The sequence below is a fragment of the Eleutherodactylus coqui genome, chromosome 5, assembly GCF_035609145.1.
Source record: "Eleutherodactylus coqui strain aEleCoq1 chromosome 5, aEleCoq1.hap1, whole genome shotgun sequence".
NCBI classification, from domain to species: Eukaryota; Metazoa; Chordata; class Amphibia; order Anura; family Eleutherodactylidae; genus Eleutherodactylus; species Eleutherodactylus coqui.
In genome coordinates this window covers 238,013,630-238,033,570 of record NC_089841.1, presented here as the reverse complement: position 1 = coordinate 238,033,570, position 19,941 = coordinate 238,013,630, and the positions used below count along the sequence as shown (strand labels likewise).

The 19,941-nt window shown below is 44.3% G+C and overlaps 1 protein-coding gene across 1 annotated transcript; it reads left to right on the top strand.

The window, feature by feature from the left end:
* Window positions 1–347: 347 nt before the first annotated feature.
* Window positions 348–6,943, top strand: LOC136628457 (thioredoxin-2-like). The gene is made up of 5 exons (XM_066604379.1): window positions 348–503; window positions 2,755–2,859; window positions 3,618–3,677; window positions 3,769–3,834; window positions 6,751–6,943. Exons 1-5 carry the CDS (start codon window positions 483–485, stop codon window positions 6,820–6,822), a joined length of 324 nt encoding a protein of 107 aa, XP_066460476.1. The 5' UTR covers window positions 348–482; the 3' UTR covers window positions 6,823–6,943.
* Window positions 6,944–19,941: the final 12,998 nt, after the last annotated feature.

Here is a 19,941-nt window from a genome sequence, read left to right as displayed (position 1 = left end):
AGTTTTCAGACCGTCATACGGAACTAATGTAGATCTATATATCTATTCACATGATGGTATTTTTCAAGCTTAGTACGCGGGCAACATACGTTCATGTGAGTGAACCCTAACATGCCCAAGCTCCATCCATATCGCTATCGGACGGAACTCACGTGTGAAACAACGAAGGTTCCTATGGAATGACAGCAAGCAGAAATCTTGAAGACTACTCGGAATGTCTTCATACTCTACTTGCTGAACCGGTCATACCTCTTTAAGCAGAACAATGAAGCCAATGCAAATTATGCACCTTTCTAATAATAATTCTGCACACCTTCATTAATCTGTGCCATGCTCAAGATGATAATCAACGCAGTAATACGATGCCTGGCGGCCTGCCCATTACCACTTCATTATAAATAGTTCATGAGAAATGACAGTAGTTGAAGGCTGCTCTTGAGAGAAGGACGTGAGCGTGGAGCTTCAAGATTATCAATATAGCAATGGAACAGATGAATGATAAGGTATAGTTCTTCAATTTACCATAGAATACCTTTGACTGAGGTATTCCGAAGTCATGATACTTGGTCCCATGCTAAGAATGGTAGTCCATAAATAGGCAAATGCAGCATTTACTTTGATGGACCGGTACGGCATGGAAACATGTTTTTTTAGTTATTGTTTCTTTGTCAGTACTGTTTTTATAGTAATTAGTTTTTCCAAGCACTTGATCTTTTTAGAAAAATGAAGGAAAATTGTTATTGATAGATGAAGATTTAGGGATGATGGCAGTGTACAAAGGCTATAGGGCTTTCTACTACAAAGACAGTCTCTGTCAGGCGCTATATGCTCTTATAAGAGAAGACCACCATGCGTACCGAGTCCATTAGACCATAGCTATTCTCATTTGCACAAGGAAAGACTAGAAGCAATGGGATGAAACTGAAAGGGAGGAGACACAGATTAGGTATTGTGAGGGTGATCAATGAGTGGAACAGGTTACCATGGAAGGTGGTGAGTTCTCCTTCAATGGAAGTCTTCAAACAGAGGCTGGACAGACATCTGTCTGGGATGATTTAGTGAATCCTGCACTGAGCAGGCGGTCGGACCCGATGACCCTGGAGGTCCCTTCCAACTCTACCATTCTATGATTCTATGACAGCACAATCCAACAGAAAATTGTGCTTTGCTCCACTGGACTCTTTAAGTATGGCACATAGCCCAGAGTCCAATTGGACATAGCACAATTTTCTGTTGGATTGTGCTATGGTCCATTGTGCACCATACATACTGAGTCCAATGGAGCATAGCACAATTTTCTGTTGGATTTAAGCGGAAACCAACAGGGAAACCAGGAGAGGAACCTATCACTAGCGTGAGTGAAAATAAATGGCAACCATGAGTGTATGAGACTTCTCCTAAAGAAACCTTGGGCAACCCAAATTGCTCTAGTGGTTTCCCGAGATCTAAACAGTGCTAGAAAGCTTGACAGAGTTGAGACTTGTACAAAATTTTGTCAACATACTGTAATGCAGAAGTAGCCAAATTTCTCTATTTCATCAAATTTCACAAATTTTCACCAAATTTCTTTCCAGTCAATGGTCAAGCATTCTGGTGCTATTACACATGCATTAATAGCTGCCCTTAGGTTGCTATTCACGCAACATTTCTCCCTTGCAAAATGCAGACAGGGCTATGCTGATAATCATCATAGTGATGGAACCGATGGATCCAGGTGCCAGACGCACCCTACACCCTTAGTGTTTGTTGGGTAATGTCAGAAATGCACCCTTACTGTTTGTTGGGTAGTATCAAAATATATGTTTTAACTTTTTCTAGTATGAATTCTATGATTTTCTATGTAATGCAGAAAAAAATTCCTGTTCCAACTAAAAAATTGTCAGCAATCTATTGTTAATTGGTTGGTTGTTCTTATCATGTGTCTCTGTTTAGTACTTTGAGTGGTTAGTAATGAAGTGCTGGGAGCTGAGCTTGCGAAAGACCAGCTGATCAGTGCTGAGGATGCCACCCAGCGAAAAACTTGAATATAGCAGAGCCTGCATATCAAGTATTTCTAAATGCACGAAAAGGAAAACTCAATGCAATGCAGGGACTTGGTTTCCATAGCCTGTAAAGCTTAGGTTAATATATTGAAGACGTGCTGTGGATTGTTTTTCCAGATCTTTGCATAGTCTGTGGCACAAAATCTCATCCAGAAATTGCAAAATCTCCTTCCATAAAGAAATTGATATGCAGTGTGGATTTTTAAATCCATGGAGTGGCCATTTCTGACTTGGTTGGTCACTGCAGCAAATGTGTCAACATGGCATCACTAGAGGAAGCCATTGCATATTTTAATTTTTTAAACATGATCATCTGTTTTCTGCAAGGAAGGCAGCAAAAAAAAATTTGCAGGATTGGGTGTGGATTTGCTGCTGTGAATGTCTGTGTAGACTCTTCCAGATTGAGGGTAGGTTCACATGGGGGGATTCAACGGGAAAACATTCCACCTCTAAAATCCACGTTTTTTTATGTGGATTTTTGAGCAGATCTACATGCAGAATATGCACAGTCTTATGCAGAAATTCCAAGTGGAAGTGACAAGGGAACTAAAACGTGGACTTTCCACCGATGAACTCCACTGTGTGGACTTACCCTGACTGTCCTCAAACAATTCCGCTGTTGGATGTGGAGATCTGAACGAATTATCGGCCCATGTTAAAGGGCTTTCAATGCTGTAAAATATGCTCAATTTGATCTTTTTTTCCTTTTTAGTCTGCAATTGAAAGAGTTTTGAGAGAAGCTGGAGGAAGACCGGTCGTGCTTGCTTGTCTATCTTATAGATGTAAACATTGCAGAAATCTAATGCCCTTTCTTGAAGTAAGTAGTGTTCCATAAGGCTGATTAAAGGGCTTGGCTGCCTTATATATAACATCTACAGCACAGAAACTATTTGGTATTTTCTCAATTAACTAATATAATGTAATTAGCATCTCTGTTCTTGATGCTGTTTATGAACAATACCTCCTAGCCAAAGAAATCCACTTCCTGTACAGCGTCATAGCTTCAAAATGGCTGTCAATGAAGGGTCAACGCCCATCCATCAGCACCTCCCTTTGAGATGCCTTGTGCCTGCGTCAGCTTCCATCCTGGACACAGATGAGGGTGTATTGGAGATTGCCGCAGACGTAGAGTAGGAGGTGCTGACTGACAGGATCATATCTCGTGCCCCTCCAGTGGTGACCAGGGATTCCCCGCAGTGATGCGAGGCTGTTTTTACAAGCATCCAGTGGTTTCACACGGATTACGAGGGCGATATCAATATTGCCCTTGCCATTGTGAAGAAGCCCTTAGGCTGATTCGCATCTCCAATGGAGTTTCCATTTTCCTGCTCCATTGTGAGAGCAGCAATGGGGAATCCCCTGGCTGAACAGTTCCATTTTATGATGGAGCAGAACAGCGCCAAATGGACCCCATTGACTACAATGGGGTCTGTTGGGTTTCTGCTCATGCAGCGCTATTTCTTCCGGTATTTTATGCCGCTTCTGCGACGGTTCCAGTGCAACTGCGAAAGCGGCGTAAAACCTACTAATCTTGTGCGGAGTCTTACAGATGTAATTGTATCTTTTTTCCTTCAGGAAAAATGTCAAGCGATGCCGGACGTCATCTTCAAGAAAATGGATGTTAATGCTTCACAGGTAACTATGGTGTCAACGTAACATTATGTGCGCTGTAGGCTGTATAAAAATGGCGCTTTTCTCTAAACTGTGCTTGTTTTATCTTCTTTAGGACCTGGCCTATGAATTTGGGGTCACTAGTGTGCCGATTTGTTTCCTGTACTTGAATGGGGTTTTGGTAAGGGCATTTCTAGTCTACTGTAGTTTTCACGCTGTCTTTACGGAATTGCGAGCTGGTATGTTATTGGGATTATGCTTGGTGAAGAAGTCATTCTGAGCGCTCGCTCTATAGAAAATCTACATTTCTTTTTTTCAAAACCATTTTCTTATTTTTAAAGGGTCCCGTATCTTGTATGAGCGCTGAATGGACATATCAGCCCGTCATCGGGTAGTTTTGTATGACGGTGTTGTAATGTCCCTTTTAGTAACATAGAGGTGCCAACACTTAAAGGGGTTGTCCTATAAAATTATGCTCTATGCCAGTGTTTTCCAACTTTTTCAGCCTTCGAAAAAAAAATTTTAAAGCAAGGCAAGCATACAAAAAGGGGTGTGGTTAAAGGCGTGGCTAAGGGTGTGGCTTATCACAACATATTATTTTACCTCTGAAATTCTCGGCACCCGGTCGATTCTAGTGATTGCATCGACACTGGCCACTTTTGTACTCACGAGAGGCCGCCAAGTGCCCCGTGAAGGAGGTGCCCAGAAGAATATACTCTAAGTCCTCATTTACGCAAGCGGATGTGTATTTGCGCACGAATGAGTGTAACGTCTTTCGGAACAAACATCGGCGTATTTTACTGCACCCGCAAGGCATGTTAATTGTACGCTGCAAAAGAATCTGCATGGGGTGAAATGGCTAATTAGTCTAATGAGTTCTAGATGCGTTCTTTTCCCTACACAATTATGCAGGAAACATGAATCTCCTTACGTATTTTGCGCACGTTTGCACATCCATATTGACTTTTATGGAGATTTTGGTGCCTAAATGCACAGGAAACTAGAGCAAGCTGTGCTTAATTTGTGCAACCTAACGAACCCATTGAAATCAATGGTTTCTGTTATCTGTGCAATGTGCGCACAAATTTTGCACGCACAAGTACGTCTGCTCGGAATGACCAATAATGCTTAGATCAGGCCATAAGTATTCTTTTCCCAGCATTGTACGCAGGGTAACTCCCTCCTCCTCCCTTTTTTCCTGCTGCCATAGAAGTCCATGGGAGCTTCCTGCGTATCACGTCAAAAGATAGGGCAAGACCTTTCATGCGGCGTATAAACCGGCGACCAAAAACGATTTTTTTAAGTTAATGTTGGCTTAGCGATTCCTAACAGAGGTGAGCTCCCCCCCCCCCCCCCCGGTTGGGAATCACTGCCCTATGCAAGAGATAGAGGATTATTATCTGAATGGTTGGGTCCAATTGTTGGGTTCCCCACCGTTTACAAGACATGGGGTCCCTAAATGAAAGGAATGTTGGTCATTCAATTCACTTCAATGTGATTCCGAGACATAGCCAAGAATGTGTGCTCGCCTATCACCAGCAGTCCCACAGAAAATCATTTGGGGACCCATTCTCAGAATTGGTAGGTAAGACCCCCCCCCCCACATACACACACACACACACACCCAGGTCAGATAATAGTCCCCTATTCTGTGGATAGAGGATAACTTTATTTTGTGGGCCAATGGAATCAGTGGGTTCTATTCCTGTCCGTGTGAAGCGGCGTCATAGTTGACTGCACTTTTTATATACTTTATAGGTTTTGTGCACTTTTTGAATTCCTTAGAGTTGTCTGTCTCCACACTGCCCACAATAATAATAATCTGTATTTGTTTACCACCAACATATTCCGCAGCCCCATAAAATGACATCATCCAGCTGGAACTGTTCATCATAAGCCAAAAGTCCTGTAAAAGTACCCATCCAGTAATTCTATCTCCAGTAAGGGGGTTGATGGAACACACGCACTGTAACTGACTATTGGTCAGATTGTTTTCATTTTTTGTGCAGATCCTACAGGAAAAATCAGCAACTTATCCAAAGTTTTTATGACATGCGGCCACCATTTTCATAGACTAATTCCCCATAACCCATTGGTCTGTTGAGTTAACCCTTATGGACCAGACACTTTTTTTGGATTTTACTGCCTCATTTTTTTTCCAGTACAAAAATGATTTTTGCTGCATTTTTTGTGACATATAGGGCTATTTTTTTATATCTTTTTTCACTGGCTTTTTTTCCGTTTTTTTGTTTTATTGGGGGTAAAAAGCTAAAAAAAAGTTTTTTAAATGTATAGTTTATTTTTAAAATGAGTATATTTACACTAAAGTAAAGTACGGGAATGGGTTTCTCATTTTGTTTTGGACGTCTTGATACATAATTTGTATACTTTCGGATTACAGTTTTGGTTGGTGTCGGCGGTAGGTCATTTTCTTTTTATGTATATATTTTTATTCTATTCTGTAATTTTTTAAACTTATTTTTGTAACTATTTTTTTACCATCTATGTCCCCCATGAAGTCATATAAGACCTTTGGGGGTTATTCACATTGTCTTTTTTTTCTAAATTTCACACTTTCTCGCTGTTGCTGCGGCATCCTAAAGAATCACATCTATAGGAGCCCCACTTACAGGGGAAAACAGTCTTCTGTAGTGAGAGTAGTTATTGGCAGAGCTGTTCTGGCTCTGCTAGGACCCTACAGGTCTGCTGTGACAAGGGGCACCCGCCAGTCATGTGATTGCAAGGTGAAAGTAATACTTCCACTTTCTCTTTTTAGTACATAGTGCTCGTTGAGTGCTATGTAACTTAGAAAGGAGAAGGCAAAAGCGGTTAAAAATCGCTTCTCCCTTCTCCTCCGGGTCCTCATCTGTGACTGAAAGCTGAGGACCCGACCTGCTCCTGTAAGATTGCAAGAGCAGGAGCTTTAATCCTGCGCCATACTTTTACTATCAGCTGGGAATAAAGCCCAGGACCAAGTGCCGTATATTTACAATGCTTGTTCCTTAAGGGGTTAAATAAAACTATACTATATTTTCCATAACAACACGGTAATATATTTCTCTTGACTCATTAATGAACTGTTATTCATGTATTACAGTGCTACCAAGTAATGGGGGACAACAAAGCCCTACTGATGGATAACATCACAGAGCTGAGAAACAGGAACTGACCATCTATCAGCAGCCGCCATTCAGTTTAAATTGTGTAACCATCAACTAAGTAATCTGGTCTTACTTATTATGCATCGGCCATGATGGGAAATATCAATAAAATAAACGAAATGTCCAGAAGTTTCCATTTTATGTCCAATGACAATAATGAGTCCTAGTTGTCCATGTGAAATGATGGAAGCCCTCAGAAAGCGCAGAAGACAAGAACCCAACAGATTATGTAACGAGCTCGTCTCCGTTGGCTTACCCCAACCCATACTATGTCTGGCTGTATGAATACAATCCGGAGGGGCCGCCCATTTAGATTCCACCGCTATTAGATTACATTACAGCTATATAAGGAATGCGACGTGCGATATCTCAGCGCGTAGAACAGCATGTATTGTTAATGTCAGACTAGAGCCATTCTTAGGGCTCACCCTTCAGCTATATAGAAACAATGCAAGACCACTCTTAAGGTCCATGGGCGGATCTGAATTGTGAAAGATCCGCAAATCAAGCCGCCCATAGGGATACATGGGCGTCTACAAATGGATTAAAACGTGCAGATCTGATTTGTGGACCTTTTGGTCTGGAAAAGTAATCACAGTATCCTCCATTTTTCTGAGGATCCGGCAAGGATAGCTTCCATTGAAGTTAATGTACGCTGTCCGATCCGCAGCCAGCCTGCAGCTGACACTGCAGACAGGCCGCGGATACCGCGGGAAAACAGGAGTTTAAAAAAACATACTGCGCCCGCACACATCTGCAGTTTAAGGCCGCCTGCACGCGGGCGGGTTGGACCCTGTTTGCGGGATCCCACAGCGGAGTTTGACCCTGTGTCCGGCTGGCAATCGCTGCATCTTCTCCTTGTGCTGCGAATGTGCCAGGCGGCGTACGAGCGCAGTACAGATGACAACATGCCGTCACTATAGTGCTGATGCGGCTCAGGCAACCATTCTGCAATGATGATTGCAGAATGGCCGTGGGACTTACGGTTTCCAATGACTTCAAGGGTAGTCGGCCATGTGCAGCCCGCACAAATGCTGCGATTTCTCACCCACAAGCGGGAAAATTGCAATCGATTTCCGCTCGTGGGCAGGAAATTCACAAATTGTCATAGCATGCTACAGGCTGGATTTGCTGCGGAAACCAGAGGCGGATGTCCGCTCTGGATTTTGCAATGCAAATCCACCCGTGTGCAGGCGGACTAGGAAAAAGGAGATCTGGACAGGAAGGGAGAAGACCTGCACAGGTAAGAGAATGTCCTTGGCCGCGGGCAGGGCTGGATCCCGTTGCGGACATGAAGCCTAGTTGTGTAGCACTTCTATCCTTGCACCACATCCAACATGAAGTTTACTAATCGAATAACCAATATAACCCACCGAATAAATAGCAAGTTAAAGGGACAATGTTCTTGATTGTTTCGTCATTCTGGACTTTTCTGCTTTTTACAGTGATAACATATTTTTCCATCCACATAGGCACATGAGGGCTTGTTTATTGCTGGACCTGTCCTTAGTGTTTGCATGCAGTTGCCACTAGAAGGCGCTCCTTGCATAAACATTTTCAAGTTTGTCAGAGCTGTCTGTAGGCCCCATTCTAAGTTTTGCTAATGCATTGCCAATTCTAGATTTTGGGTTGAAATCCTCCTTAACCCCTTAACACCACAGGGAGTACATTTACGCCCTTTTGGGTTTACATGGAGCGGGCATTGCGAGCCGATCTTGTTCCATGCAAAGTGGGTGTTGGCTGTCTCTGATAGCTCTGACACCCACCCTCATCAGCCATCAGCACTAACTGTCATCATGACTATTAACCCTCTAAATTCTCCAAATGTTGTTTGGGGGTCCCAAACACCCCCCCCCCCCCCCCCCTCCTCACGATCTGATCACCATGTGCCATTCGGTTACCATATCAGTTAGGGGCCTTCACAGACTGGCTGTCAAAATACAATATAATGTAATACTGTAGAAGCGATCAAACAATCGCAAATGCAAGTCCCCTGTGGAGACAAAAAGAAAAAAATATTAAAATAAGTGAAAAAAATGTTTATTCAAATAAAGAAGTTGAAAAAGGAAAACCCTTTTCCCATATTAAAAATAGAAGATAAAAACTTATTTGGTCTCATTGCATCCATAGAAGCCCAGTCTATCAACGGAACGCATTATTTATCCCGCATGGGGAACGTCATCAGAGAAAAAATACACAATGCCAGAATTGCACATTTTTGGTCACCCTGTCCCCAAGATCAAAATGTATAAAAAGTGATCAAAAAGTCACATGAACTCCAAAATGGTACCAATAGAAACTACAGGACGAGCCACAATAATTGAGCTCTCGCACAACTAGGCTGATGGGACATAAAGATAGATTTGTGGATTTTTCGCAGTGGATAATTCTGCCATTAATGCTGCCGCTACATGTGAATGAACCCTAAAGAATACAAACGTCTTATGTTAGTCACAAATATGACTAATGGTGCACTCTGTAACAATGGCAATTATATACAGTTTGCTAAAAACATCATCATCACACATGCGCAGCACCAGAGTGCCTGCTTTTATTAACAGCAGTATCAAATGTTGCCACAAGGTGTCCTCAGAGTCCAGAATTCTGCAGGATTAAGGATACCCAGTGGTTGGTTATGCATTCTGAGCGAAAACCATATACTCTCTGACAGTCATTATGTCATTGATGTATATATCAAACTGCTGTCACACCTGCCTGTGGATTGTTTTAAAAAAAGGAATATTTTTCATGACAATACTTTACAAAATGTGTCTAATGACCCTGTTGTACAGTTGTTAATATTCTCGTGGACCGAATCCCAATCCTTGTAGTTTATGAGGACACGTTCTATATACAGATGTAGCAATCTTCAGCTTAATATCTGGCTGCAACTAATTAGCATAACAAAAACTATGTGAAACAAGGTGAATAAACCCACACAGAACTCTTATGAACACGTTACGTGTGAAGATAAGCATTTCCCCATCCGTACATATTACATACATGTGTGCTACCGGGAAGAGCAACACTTCTTATATCTACATTTTTTTCTGTTGTAACAAAAAAAAATTGTGAATGAAGTAAATAAATAAATAAAATGAAGTTGCATTCACACAGGCGAGTTTTGTACATTGCGAGATGCAGAAAACATCCGCTGGGGGAATTTGAAATGGGGCTAAGCTCCAGTACAATCAGTGCCCAGGTCAACCCTTACACAAGTGGGATGTCCCTCTGGTCTTGGGCAGGCTGTGTGAGCAGCCCTTCACACTTATAGATGAGGCATACTTGTTGCTCCTGTCGGTCAGGCTGGACGCACACAGGCAGATTTTTGCTGCGGAATCCGTGACGGCGCCCGCACCACATGCCGTCCATAGCATGCTATGGGAAATCGATCGATCTTCCTGCACACGAGTGGAGCATGCTCTATTTTTGCACGGATTGAAGTCAATGGAAGCCGTCCGACCTGCGGCTCGACTCTATTAACATTGCAGACAGGTTTCGGATTCGGCGTCATCGCCTGGCAATGGTGCAGGAAAAAAAGAATTTAAAAAAAAAGGCCTGTACTGTGCATGTCCGAAACGAGCCACTGGGTGCATCTGTAGTGCGGATGAAGAAGTGAAAATACAGGTACGCGTGGACGCCGCGGCTGTCAAGCTCGGATTCCGCTGCGGGCTCCTACATGCGGTATCCGGCTATGCCGTGTGCAGGTGGACGAAAGATGATGTCTCTGGTGTTAATTACACTAGGCAGATGTGAATCTGGAAGAGCGCTTCACAGGGTGATACTTGCATAGGGGGTCACAGAAAAAATGGGCGTGGCTGTTCGAGGGGTGGGGCTTACATCAAAGTGCATGGCTAGCTTACAGCAGGTGTACTACTATTTAGAATACAGTAGTACTATTTAAAACAGTGACTCTAATTTACAGACCCCCTACACCTCCCCTGATAATATACATCGGTGACAGCTTAAGGGTGGTCTCACACGACCAGATTTGGATTGCAAAATCTGCGATCGTCACCTGTGCAGATGATCCGCCGTGTTCTGCTTCCATTAACAAGAATAGAGGATTGGCATGTCCGCTCACATGAAATCGTAGCATGCTCTATTCTTGTGCTGATTCCGCACGGACGCCTTGCATTGAAGTCAATGGAAGCCATCCGACCCACAGTCCATCTGTAATTGACATTGCAGATACGTCGCAGGAACCTGTGTCATCGCCTAGTGATGGCGCAGGAAGAAAAAAAGATTTAAAAAAAAAATCTGTACTGCACAAGTCCGATGGCAAACTGTCCGGATCATCTGCAGTACAGACTTAAACATCTCTGAGCGGCCGCTGGATGCGGTCAGAGACAGATTCCGCTGCAGCCTCCTGCATGCAGAATCTGACCTATCTGTGTGAGACTGACCTTAGACAGCTTTAATAAAACGGTGGGCTTAGATACAGTGGCTCAGTTCTAGTATACCTCCCAATATGCAGCCCCCATATCACAGTCAGATACGAGGTCTGCATAGGACTCCTGACTCTAGTGCAGTTATCTCCACTGACTGATGGTGACATTTTTTCTGAATTAAGTTGTTCACTTTCCATTTTCTTCTCCATTTGGGTCCATACCACAATGAGGGCTTATCCCAGCCACGACTCGTCTCTGCACAAAAACTCACCATCCTGCTACTACTTCTGCCCCTTTTGAGCATGCTACTCAATAATGGTGCCCTCTTTTGTGCCCCAAAAAGCCATATTGTCTCCAAACAGTAATAATTTCCCCATTGTGCTCACCACAAAATAATTATATTCTTAGTGCCCTTCTTTGTGCCCCCTCCCCTACAGTAATTATTCCATATTGTTCTCCTCATAAGGTTATAGTGACTCCCACAAAGTAGGTTGGGAGGGGTATCATATCTCCTTAGGGAGAGCACCAAGAAGGTAAGTGAGGAGACTTGTAAGGCCATCCATGCTCCTCTGGGTAATATGCAAATAAGGAAGATGGAACAATACCTCTGCAGCGCCACCTATTGGATTGCAGCATTTCTTCGAATCAATGCTTGACCCTTTATACAGGTCTGTAGAGCAATGATTTGGAATTGACACAAAGTAATAATGCCTTCTTAGTGTTCTAAAGTTATAGTACCTCTTTTGTGTCCTCTCCAGAAAAATAGTGCCCCCCACAAGGTAATAATGCAAAGATGCCCTCATTGTGCCCGTACACAGTAATAATGTTCCCTTTGTGCTACTTTATTATTGTATGAGGTAACTGTGTCCCCTTAGTGCCCTCCCAGAAAGTAATAGAGCCTCTTTTGTACCCCCACGAGGTACTGGTGCTCTTTTTGCACACCCCACAAAGTAACAATGCCCTCTTGGTACTCCTCTTATGCCTCCATGAGGTTATAATGGCTTCTTTGTGCCCTCAACCTCTCCCTGAGTGTAATATAATGAAATCAGTACCCTAATACCCTGTGTGCCATGCCAGCTCTTCAATCTTCCTCTCCTGTCTGCTCTTCTGACTTTCCCTTTGGTAATGTGATATCTTAAATGGTCCTCTGCTGTCTTCTCTCAATATCTTCAGCCATCCTCTTCTGTCTGCTCCTTCTTTGAGAGCAAACATAAGAAGACAATTGAAGATATCACACTGCTTGGCAGTACACAGGGAAAGTAGGCAGACAGGAGAGGAGGACTGAAGATCTAGAAAGAACCCAGGTGAATGAAAGGGTGATCAGGTGAGGGAACACAAACCCAGGTGGCTTTCAGAAGACCTTACAGCCAGTTATACTCCTTTATCTATCCTTCCATAAGGATAAAATGATTTTGAAGCCTTCTAGGGCCAAAATGTCCATGTTTTTCTAATATTATTTAAGTTATGGTCCTTCTGTGACAAAGCTACATCAGAGCAAAGGCACTTACCTATGCTAGATGTGGAGCAGAGTATGAGAATCTACCTATGAAAGACTGAGTTTCCAAACTGAAGGCCCATAGAAAGGTGAAAAAACCTCCAAATTCACCATAGCTAGGTGACTGTGAGACCCTAGTAGTGATTCCTTCAAAATGAAAGGATGATCTCCCACAGAAGATGTCTGTGTTGACTTTACCTGCACCACAGCATTGCCTTGAGTAGAATGTGCTGAAGCTCTAGCAGTGATGGATGCCTGCAACCATCATAGGATAGACTTCTTTAAGGGAGTGTTGTGCAGTAATGATTTCTGGTATTTCCCACTATTTAGGGATTTTAATACTGTAAATCCCCCTATGTATGTACTGCTGCGCATGATGTCCAGGAAAGAGAAAGTTTCTTACACTATTCTTCTTTCCTGTAGTCAAATCAGCAACATATAATTATCCATTATTAACACCCCCGAATAATTACATGTTTTTTTATATCTTGTAGTCTTTAACATTTTACAAGGGGGGAGGCGTTAAGGACCTTTTATGGGGTTTATTAAGTTTGAATGAACAAACTCTTCACATCACCAGTCGAAAGCACGTAGAAAGAGACTAAATCCCAATATGCATAGGCTGCTGTTTGGACAAGAACAATGAAAAGTGTACGAAATTGAGTCTTTACTTCTCAACCAGGATTAATAGTCCCACACTATGTAAATTACCTGGAAAAAGAAAAAAAAAAGTTGAGCAACCATGGCAAGTAAAATATTGCATCACAACGTCATACTATCATATCCTGTATAGAAGATGATTCTGACATTAGCTTTTCTCCCCACCCATTATTTCGATAAAGGAGCCAACCTTCGGGCCATCCGGTACAACCAGCTATGAAAATGGACAAGTTGTGTAATTGCCATGTGATCTCATTTCCTCAAAGAAATGAAATCTCATATTGCTACCCGTAGTTACACAACAACAACCTAAGGGTTCGTTTAGACCTGCCGATTTGAATGAGTGACAGTGTCTGAGTTCGCTCATTTGCTGGGCATCCTGTTTATACAACAGATAGATCCTTTGGCTCGTTCAAAGAAGAAATCGTTTAGTCTTTCACATTTGCTGTATAAAGCCCCATTTACACGCAACGATTGTCGTTTGAACGAATGGATGAACGAATGAATTACTTTTTTGCATACAAATGCTGAGCAATTACTCTTAAAGATAATCATTTGAAATCCTTGCCATTCCCCTCATTAGTAAACTCAGTATATGTTGTTTGCTCAGGTGGGTGTGTGTTTATGTGAGGAATTTCTGGTCTGGAGGTTTTTAATTGGTGTGGAGAAAAGCCATTGTCTTCTGTCAATGAGTAAACAAGCAGTAATTGTGCTTAGCACAGCAAACAATCACCCCTCCCCTCCAGTCGTTAGTATTTTAAACAACTTAACAAAAGTCATTTAAACCAAGCAAAAAGCGAACAAACTAAGTCCATTTTTATGCAGGCTGAAACTCAGCGATGAACAACAAGTGAATGAATAGTGTACGATGGCTTCGCATTTACTCCCGCCTTGTAAGCCATCTATCAGAGCACTCTCTCCTAGACCCCCTACAGTCTGGCTTCCGACCTCAACACTCGACAGAAACTGCCCTTACTAGGGTATCCAATGACCTACTGACAGCCAATCGAGGGGCGATTACTCCCTACTGATCCTCCTTGACCTTTCCGCAGCGTTTGACACTGTTGACCACAAACTCCTCCTCAGTATGCTACGCTCCATTGGCCTAAAGGACACTGCTCTCTCCTGGTTCTCTTCCTACCTATCTGACCGCTCTTTCAGTGTCTCCTTTGCTGGCTCTACCTTCCCTCCTCTTCCTCTTGCTGTTGGGGTCCCCCAGGGCTCTGTCCTCGGCCCCCTTCTTTTCTCTATCTACACAGCCCCTATTGGACAAACCATCAGGAGATTTGGCCTCCAATACCACCTGTATGCTGATGACACCCAGCTATACACCTCTGCCCGTGACATCTCTGCACCTTTACTCCAAAACATCACCGACTGTCTGTCCGCTGTCTCTAACACCATGTCCTCTCTCTACCTAAAACTAAACCTCTCTAAAACTGACCTGCTGGTATTTCCACCCTCCACTAACCGACCTCCTCCTGACATCTCCATCTCAGTGTGTGGCGCCACCATAACTCCTAGACAACACGCCCGCTGCCTTGGGGTCATATTTGACTCTGATCTCTCCTTTACCCCCTACATCCAATCTCTGGCCCGAACATGTCAGCTGCACCTCAAGAACATCGCAAGAATCCGCTCTTTTCTCACTGTGGACACGTTAAAAACGCTCACTGTTGCCCTCATCCACTCCCGGCTCGATTATTGCAACTCGCTGCTGATCGGCCTCCCCTGCACCAGACTCTCCCGCCTCCAATCCATCCTGAATGCGGCAGCCAGGCTCATCTTCCTGTCCAGCCGCTACTCGGATGCCTCTGTTCTGTGCCGGTCATTGCACTGGCTGCCCGTTAAATACAGAATTCAATTTAAACTCGCTACCTTCATCCACAAAGCCCTCCACAGTGCAGCGCCCCCCTATATTGCCTCCCTCATCTCAATCCATCAACCAGCCCGGGCTCTCCGCTCTGCTAACGAAACCAGACTGAGTGACCCTTTAATTCGAACTTCTCATTCCCGCCTCCAAGATTTCTCCAGAGCAGCACTAGTCCTCTGGAACGCACTACCAAAGGCGACCCGGGCAATCCAGGACTCGCAGAACTTCAGGCGTGCTCTAAAGACGCACCTCTTCAGGGAGGCATACCGCATTCCCTAAACAAACCCCTCTGCACTCCGCCTGATAACATGATCCCTGTCCTAGTGACTGCAATCCCTGCTAGCCATCATAAACCGCTCCTGCAGTCATACCGATTCTGCCGTCACACGGCCAAATGTCTGACCATTGTCTATGTGTATATCACCCCTCACTCTCCACCTCGCCATACCGTGCACATCTCCAGCCCTTTACCTTCTGTATCACCTCATTGCTTGTAGTATGTAAGCTCGTTGGAGCAGGACCCTCACCCCTATTGTTTCCATCAACTGATTACTATGTAACCGTGGTTCTGTAATGTTTGTACTTTTGTCTTTCTGTATCCCCCTGTCTATATAAGCGCTGCGGAATATGTTGGCGCTATACAAATAAAGATTACAGGTAGTCCCCGACTTGCGAACAGGTTCCGTTCCGGGAGCCCGTTCGCAAGTCCGTTTTGTTCGCAAGTCGAACAAATGCTTGTATGGAGGGGATCGCGGGTGGATCCCGCTCCATACAACGTCGGGTGCAGGCTGTCCTTACAGCGGGCACCCGGCGGCAGCAGTTCCGACGAGCCACGCCGCTTGTCGGAACTGTTAACACTTTAAATACCGCTCTGACAGCGGTATTTAAAGTGTTAACAGTTCTGACGAGCGGCGCGGCTCGTCACAACTGCTGCCGCCGGGTGCCCGCTGTAAGAAACAGCCTGCACCCGACGTTCAGGGGGCCCGTACAGCGTCCCATGATGAGATCGTGGGACACTGTGTGGTAGCTAGGCAGCCGGAGACCTCCTGAAAGGCCCCACGGCTGCCTATGCAGAGTGCCCATCAAGCGCACGGCTTGATAGGCGCTCTGCATAGACAGCCCTAGGGCCTTTCAGAAGGCCCCCGGCTGCCCAGCAACCGCGATGTGACCGGACAGGCTTCTATCAGGCTTGATAGAAGCCTGTCCGGTCCCTGCACAGTATGATGTAATGCCGTAGCATTACATCATACTGTGCAGAACAGATAGTTCGTATCTAGCGAAATTCGTAACTCGAATGTTCGCAAGTCGGGGACTATCTGTATTGTTATTATTAAACATAGCAATTATTGCGCAAATTTGTTCATTTGAACAAATTTTGAGTTATAATCATTGCGTGTAAATGGGCCTTAATTGACTGAGAACAAGGGGACGATCAGTATTTAAACCGGAAGATTAGTGAATGAGCCGACGATGATTCTTATACCTGCATAAAATGAATGAAAAGTAAACCATTTATCGTTGGCTGCAAATTACACTGAATGATAAATGTAATTTGAATGACAAGCTGGGGTGATACAATATGGTACTAGAGCCTCCATACCCATCCGTATCACATCTTGCACCCAAGCTAGAAGTGGCCCAACATGGTACTAGAGCCTCCAAGCTCACCCATATCCCATCTTGTATCCAAGCTATGAGTGGTACAAGAGGGTACTAGAGCCTCCAAAGCAAAGCAGAAAGAAAAAATTACGAATATCTTTTTTTATCAATTCTGTAATTTTAAAATCAGGGTTTTTTTTTGTACAGCACACGTAGGAATGAAGACTTGCACCCCTGTGTTCAGAAACATACCCAATGTGGCCCTAGTGTTATATCTGGATGCACAACGGGGCCCAAACCAAAAGGAGCAGCCGGTAGCTTTTAGAACAGACATTTAGCATGAAGGTGATTTAGGCCCCATTGCCCACTTGTAGAGCCCTTGAGCGGCCAAAACGATGGAGAACCCCCACAAATGACCCCATTTTGAAATATAGACCCCTTAACGAATTCATCTAGTGGTGTACTGCATATTTTTAACCCACAGTCTTTTAATGAATGTAAGCAAAGCAGAAGGAGAAAATTACGATTTTCATGTTTTTGGTAATTCTGTCATTTTAAAAACAGTATTTTTTTATACAGCGTACATAGAAATAAAGACTTTCACCCCAAAATGGATACCCCTGTTTGTCCCGAGTTCATAAACATACCCATTGTGACCCAATCTACTTATAGTACACATGGCTAGGCCCATAATAGAGGGAACACCCGTTGGATTTCAGGGCACAACTGAATAAATTCCAGGTCCCATTGCCCACTTGTGCAGAAAAAAGACTTTTTGGCATTCCCTAAATGTCAGATAAAAGTAATAGTGTAAACTGTGTGGTAGGTCTGAAAACAGGTAATTACGGAGGCTGGTTGGATGGGCACATGGGGCAATAAAACCGGGTATCCCTCCTCCACCCATGTTTTTTTGGAGGGTATTTCCTGACCTCCGTTGCCATGGATAAGGGTGATCACGTAAAAGGGACAGGGTGTACAAAGTGGCGCTCTGTGAGGGTTCGTAATGCTGCGGTGCGGCGGTCTCACACAGAAGGCGCTCAACAAGTTGCTCCTGGAACTGCATGAAGGCGAGCGTTCCCGGGGCTTCTTGTAAATTACGTATTACAGGTATCGGTCTGAATAACGCCGGGCTCACACGGCCGTATGTGGAATCTGCTTGCAGTGGCCCGCAGCACATCCCAGCCGTGGCCCTGCGTATAGCAGTGTAATGTACTGTGCATAACTGTGTACTCACACGGGCGGTCATGTGTAGTACACCTTTTTTAGTTTATATTTCCTCTGCCGTCGCTTAGCGATGACGCGGGTACCCGCAGCCCGTAAACAATGTAGCTGCGTATGGGCGGCGCGTATATCTGCGACCAAAGAGCACAACGGATTCTATGTTGCGGATATCCGCGGTAAAATAGAACCTGCTGCGTTCTGGTTTCAGCGTAATTCTAACCCGCTAATGTGAGCGGAATTGTGTAATCCAGTGCATTTGATTAAATCGGATTACCACGGATCAAACTCATGCAGAATCTGCAATTTCTATCAAGTCATCTGAGATCGGCCTAAAGGCAGATCGCTCAACGAGATCATTATTCCAGGCTTTCGGCTGCTGTTGGTACCTGTGAGCAAGATTTTTATTTACCCAGGCCCTCCCGGGGTCCTGCGCATGTATTTGGTGTTTTGCCAGCGGACTCATGCGCTGCCTTTGGTAGCGGAGAGCAGAGAAATTTCAAATTTCCCGTGTCCTTTCCTGCTACTGTGTTTGCATCCGCCCTTTTGGCCTGCAAGTGCAAGCGCAGCAAAACCTGGACACCGAGAAGGCAGAAGACATCGGGTGGCTGGGGCACTGGATCTGATCGCTTTGGGGAGCAGAAATGGTTACCCTTAATGCGCCGCCATTTACTTTCATTCGGTCACCAATATCTGTTAGAGATCGGCAATCGGATGACTGGGGACTGCAATCCGCAGCCCTCAGTGTGTGCTCGACTCCCATCTACCTCCGGTGGCGCTATTCCACAAGAAGGCCGTCTTTTGATGGCAGTGTGGAATAAGGCCCAACCCGGGAGGCCGTCAAAAGGCGTATTGGCAGTCGTTAAGGGAACACTTTTGCTCAAATAAGCTCATGCTGGATGATATTGCAGGCAGCATAATGTTCACTGTGGAATCTCCAGACTCTATCACATGTGCTCTTTGTGAGCCCCATTTGGGGAGAGAACATGGTGAAAATTGCACACCTACTAGGTCTGGTGTACACCATCCCTTATCCTGGTATCTGTAACATGCCCTTGCGACTGTGCTGGTGGACACAGCAAACCTTATGCCATGTTCAGATGTGCCATCCTGTAGGATGTCTACTTGTGCAACCAGATTGGGCTGCAGGTACCGCCGGAAGGATAGAGTAATTGTCTGTGGCCGGCTCCTGCAAAGCCATTCCCTTTTTGTGGTTTGTCTTGTTGTTGCCTCTCCGCTGCACGTTGTCATTTTCATCAAAGCCGGTGAAGTTGATTCACAATCGCTTCTGCTTTCTAACTGGACGGATTGATATTTCTAAAGTGTAAGTGACTTGGAGTTATTTGGTAATGCCTAAAGTGTAACAGTGCTTTTTAAAAAGCTTGACAAGCTTTGGTCCCTGGGGTCCGCCTGCTGAGCCCCCCACTGAAATGTTTTGACTGAGTGCTGCCACTTCTTACTAGCTGACTATAATTCTGCAGGTCGGTCTTCAGTTAGCGCACGGTGACAGAGCTCAGACCAGCGCTTCAGCAGTTGGACCCCAGCCATCACCATGTTGTACATGTCCCTATGTACGAGTTTTTAGAAAGCCCAGTTACACTTTGTGTTTCCATAGTTTTTGGAGCAGTGTATATTTTACACACATTGTATATACTAAATGGTATAAAACGTTATGTTTCATCTGATCTATGGGTGCCGGTTACCAGTTTTACTTTTTCACGTATTTTTCTTTTCATAGGCTTGAAAGCCTGTTGTTCGCCCCTCATCTTTTCTTAATAATGCTATTTACATTATATATTACAAAGTCTCTGTACTTTACTACATCTTTAGATAGGCTGCGTAATTTGCATCGATGATGTACTGTAGATGCACAAACTTTGCACGCCATGGA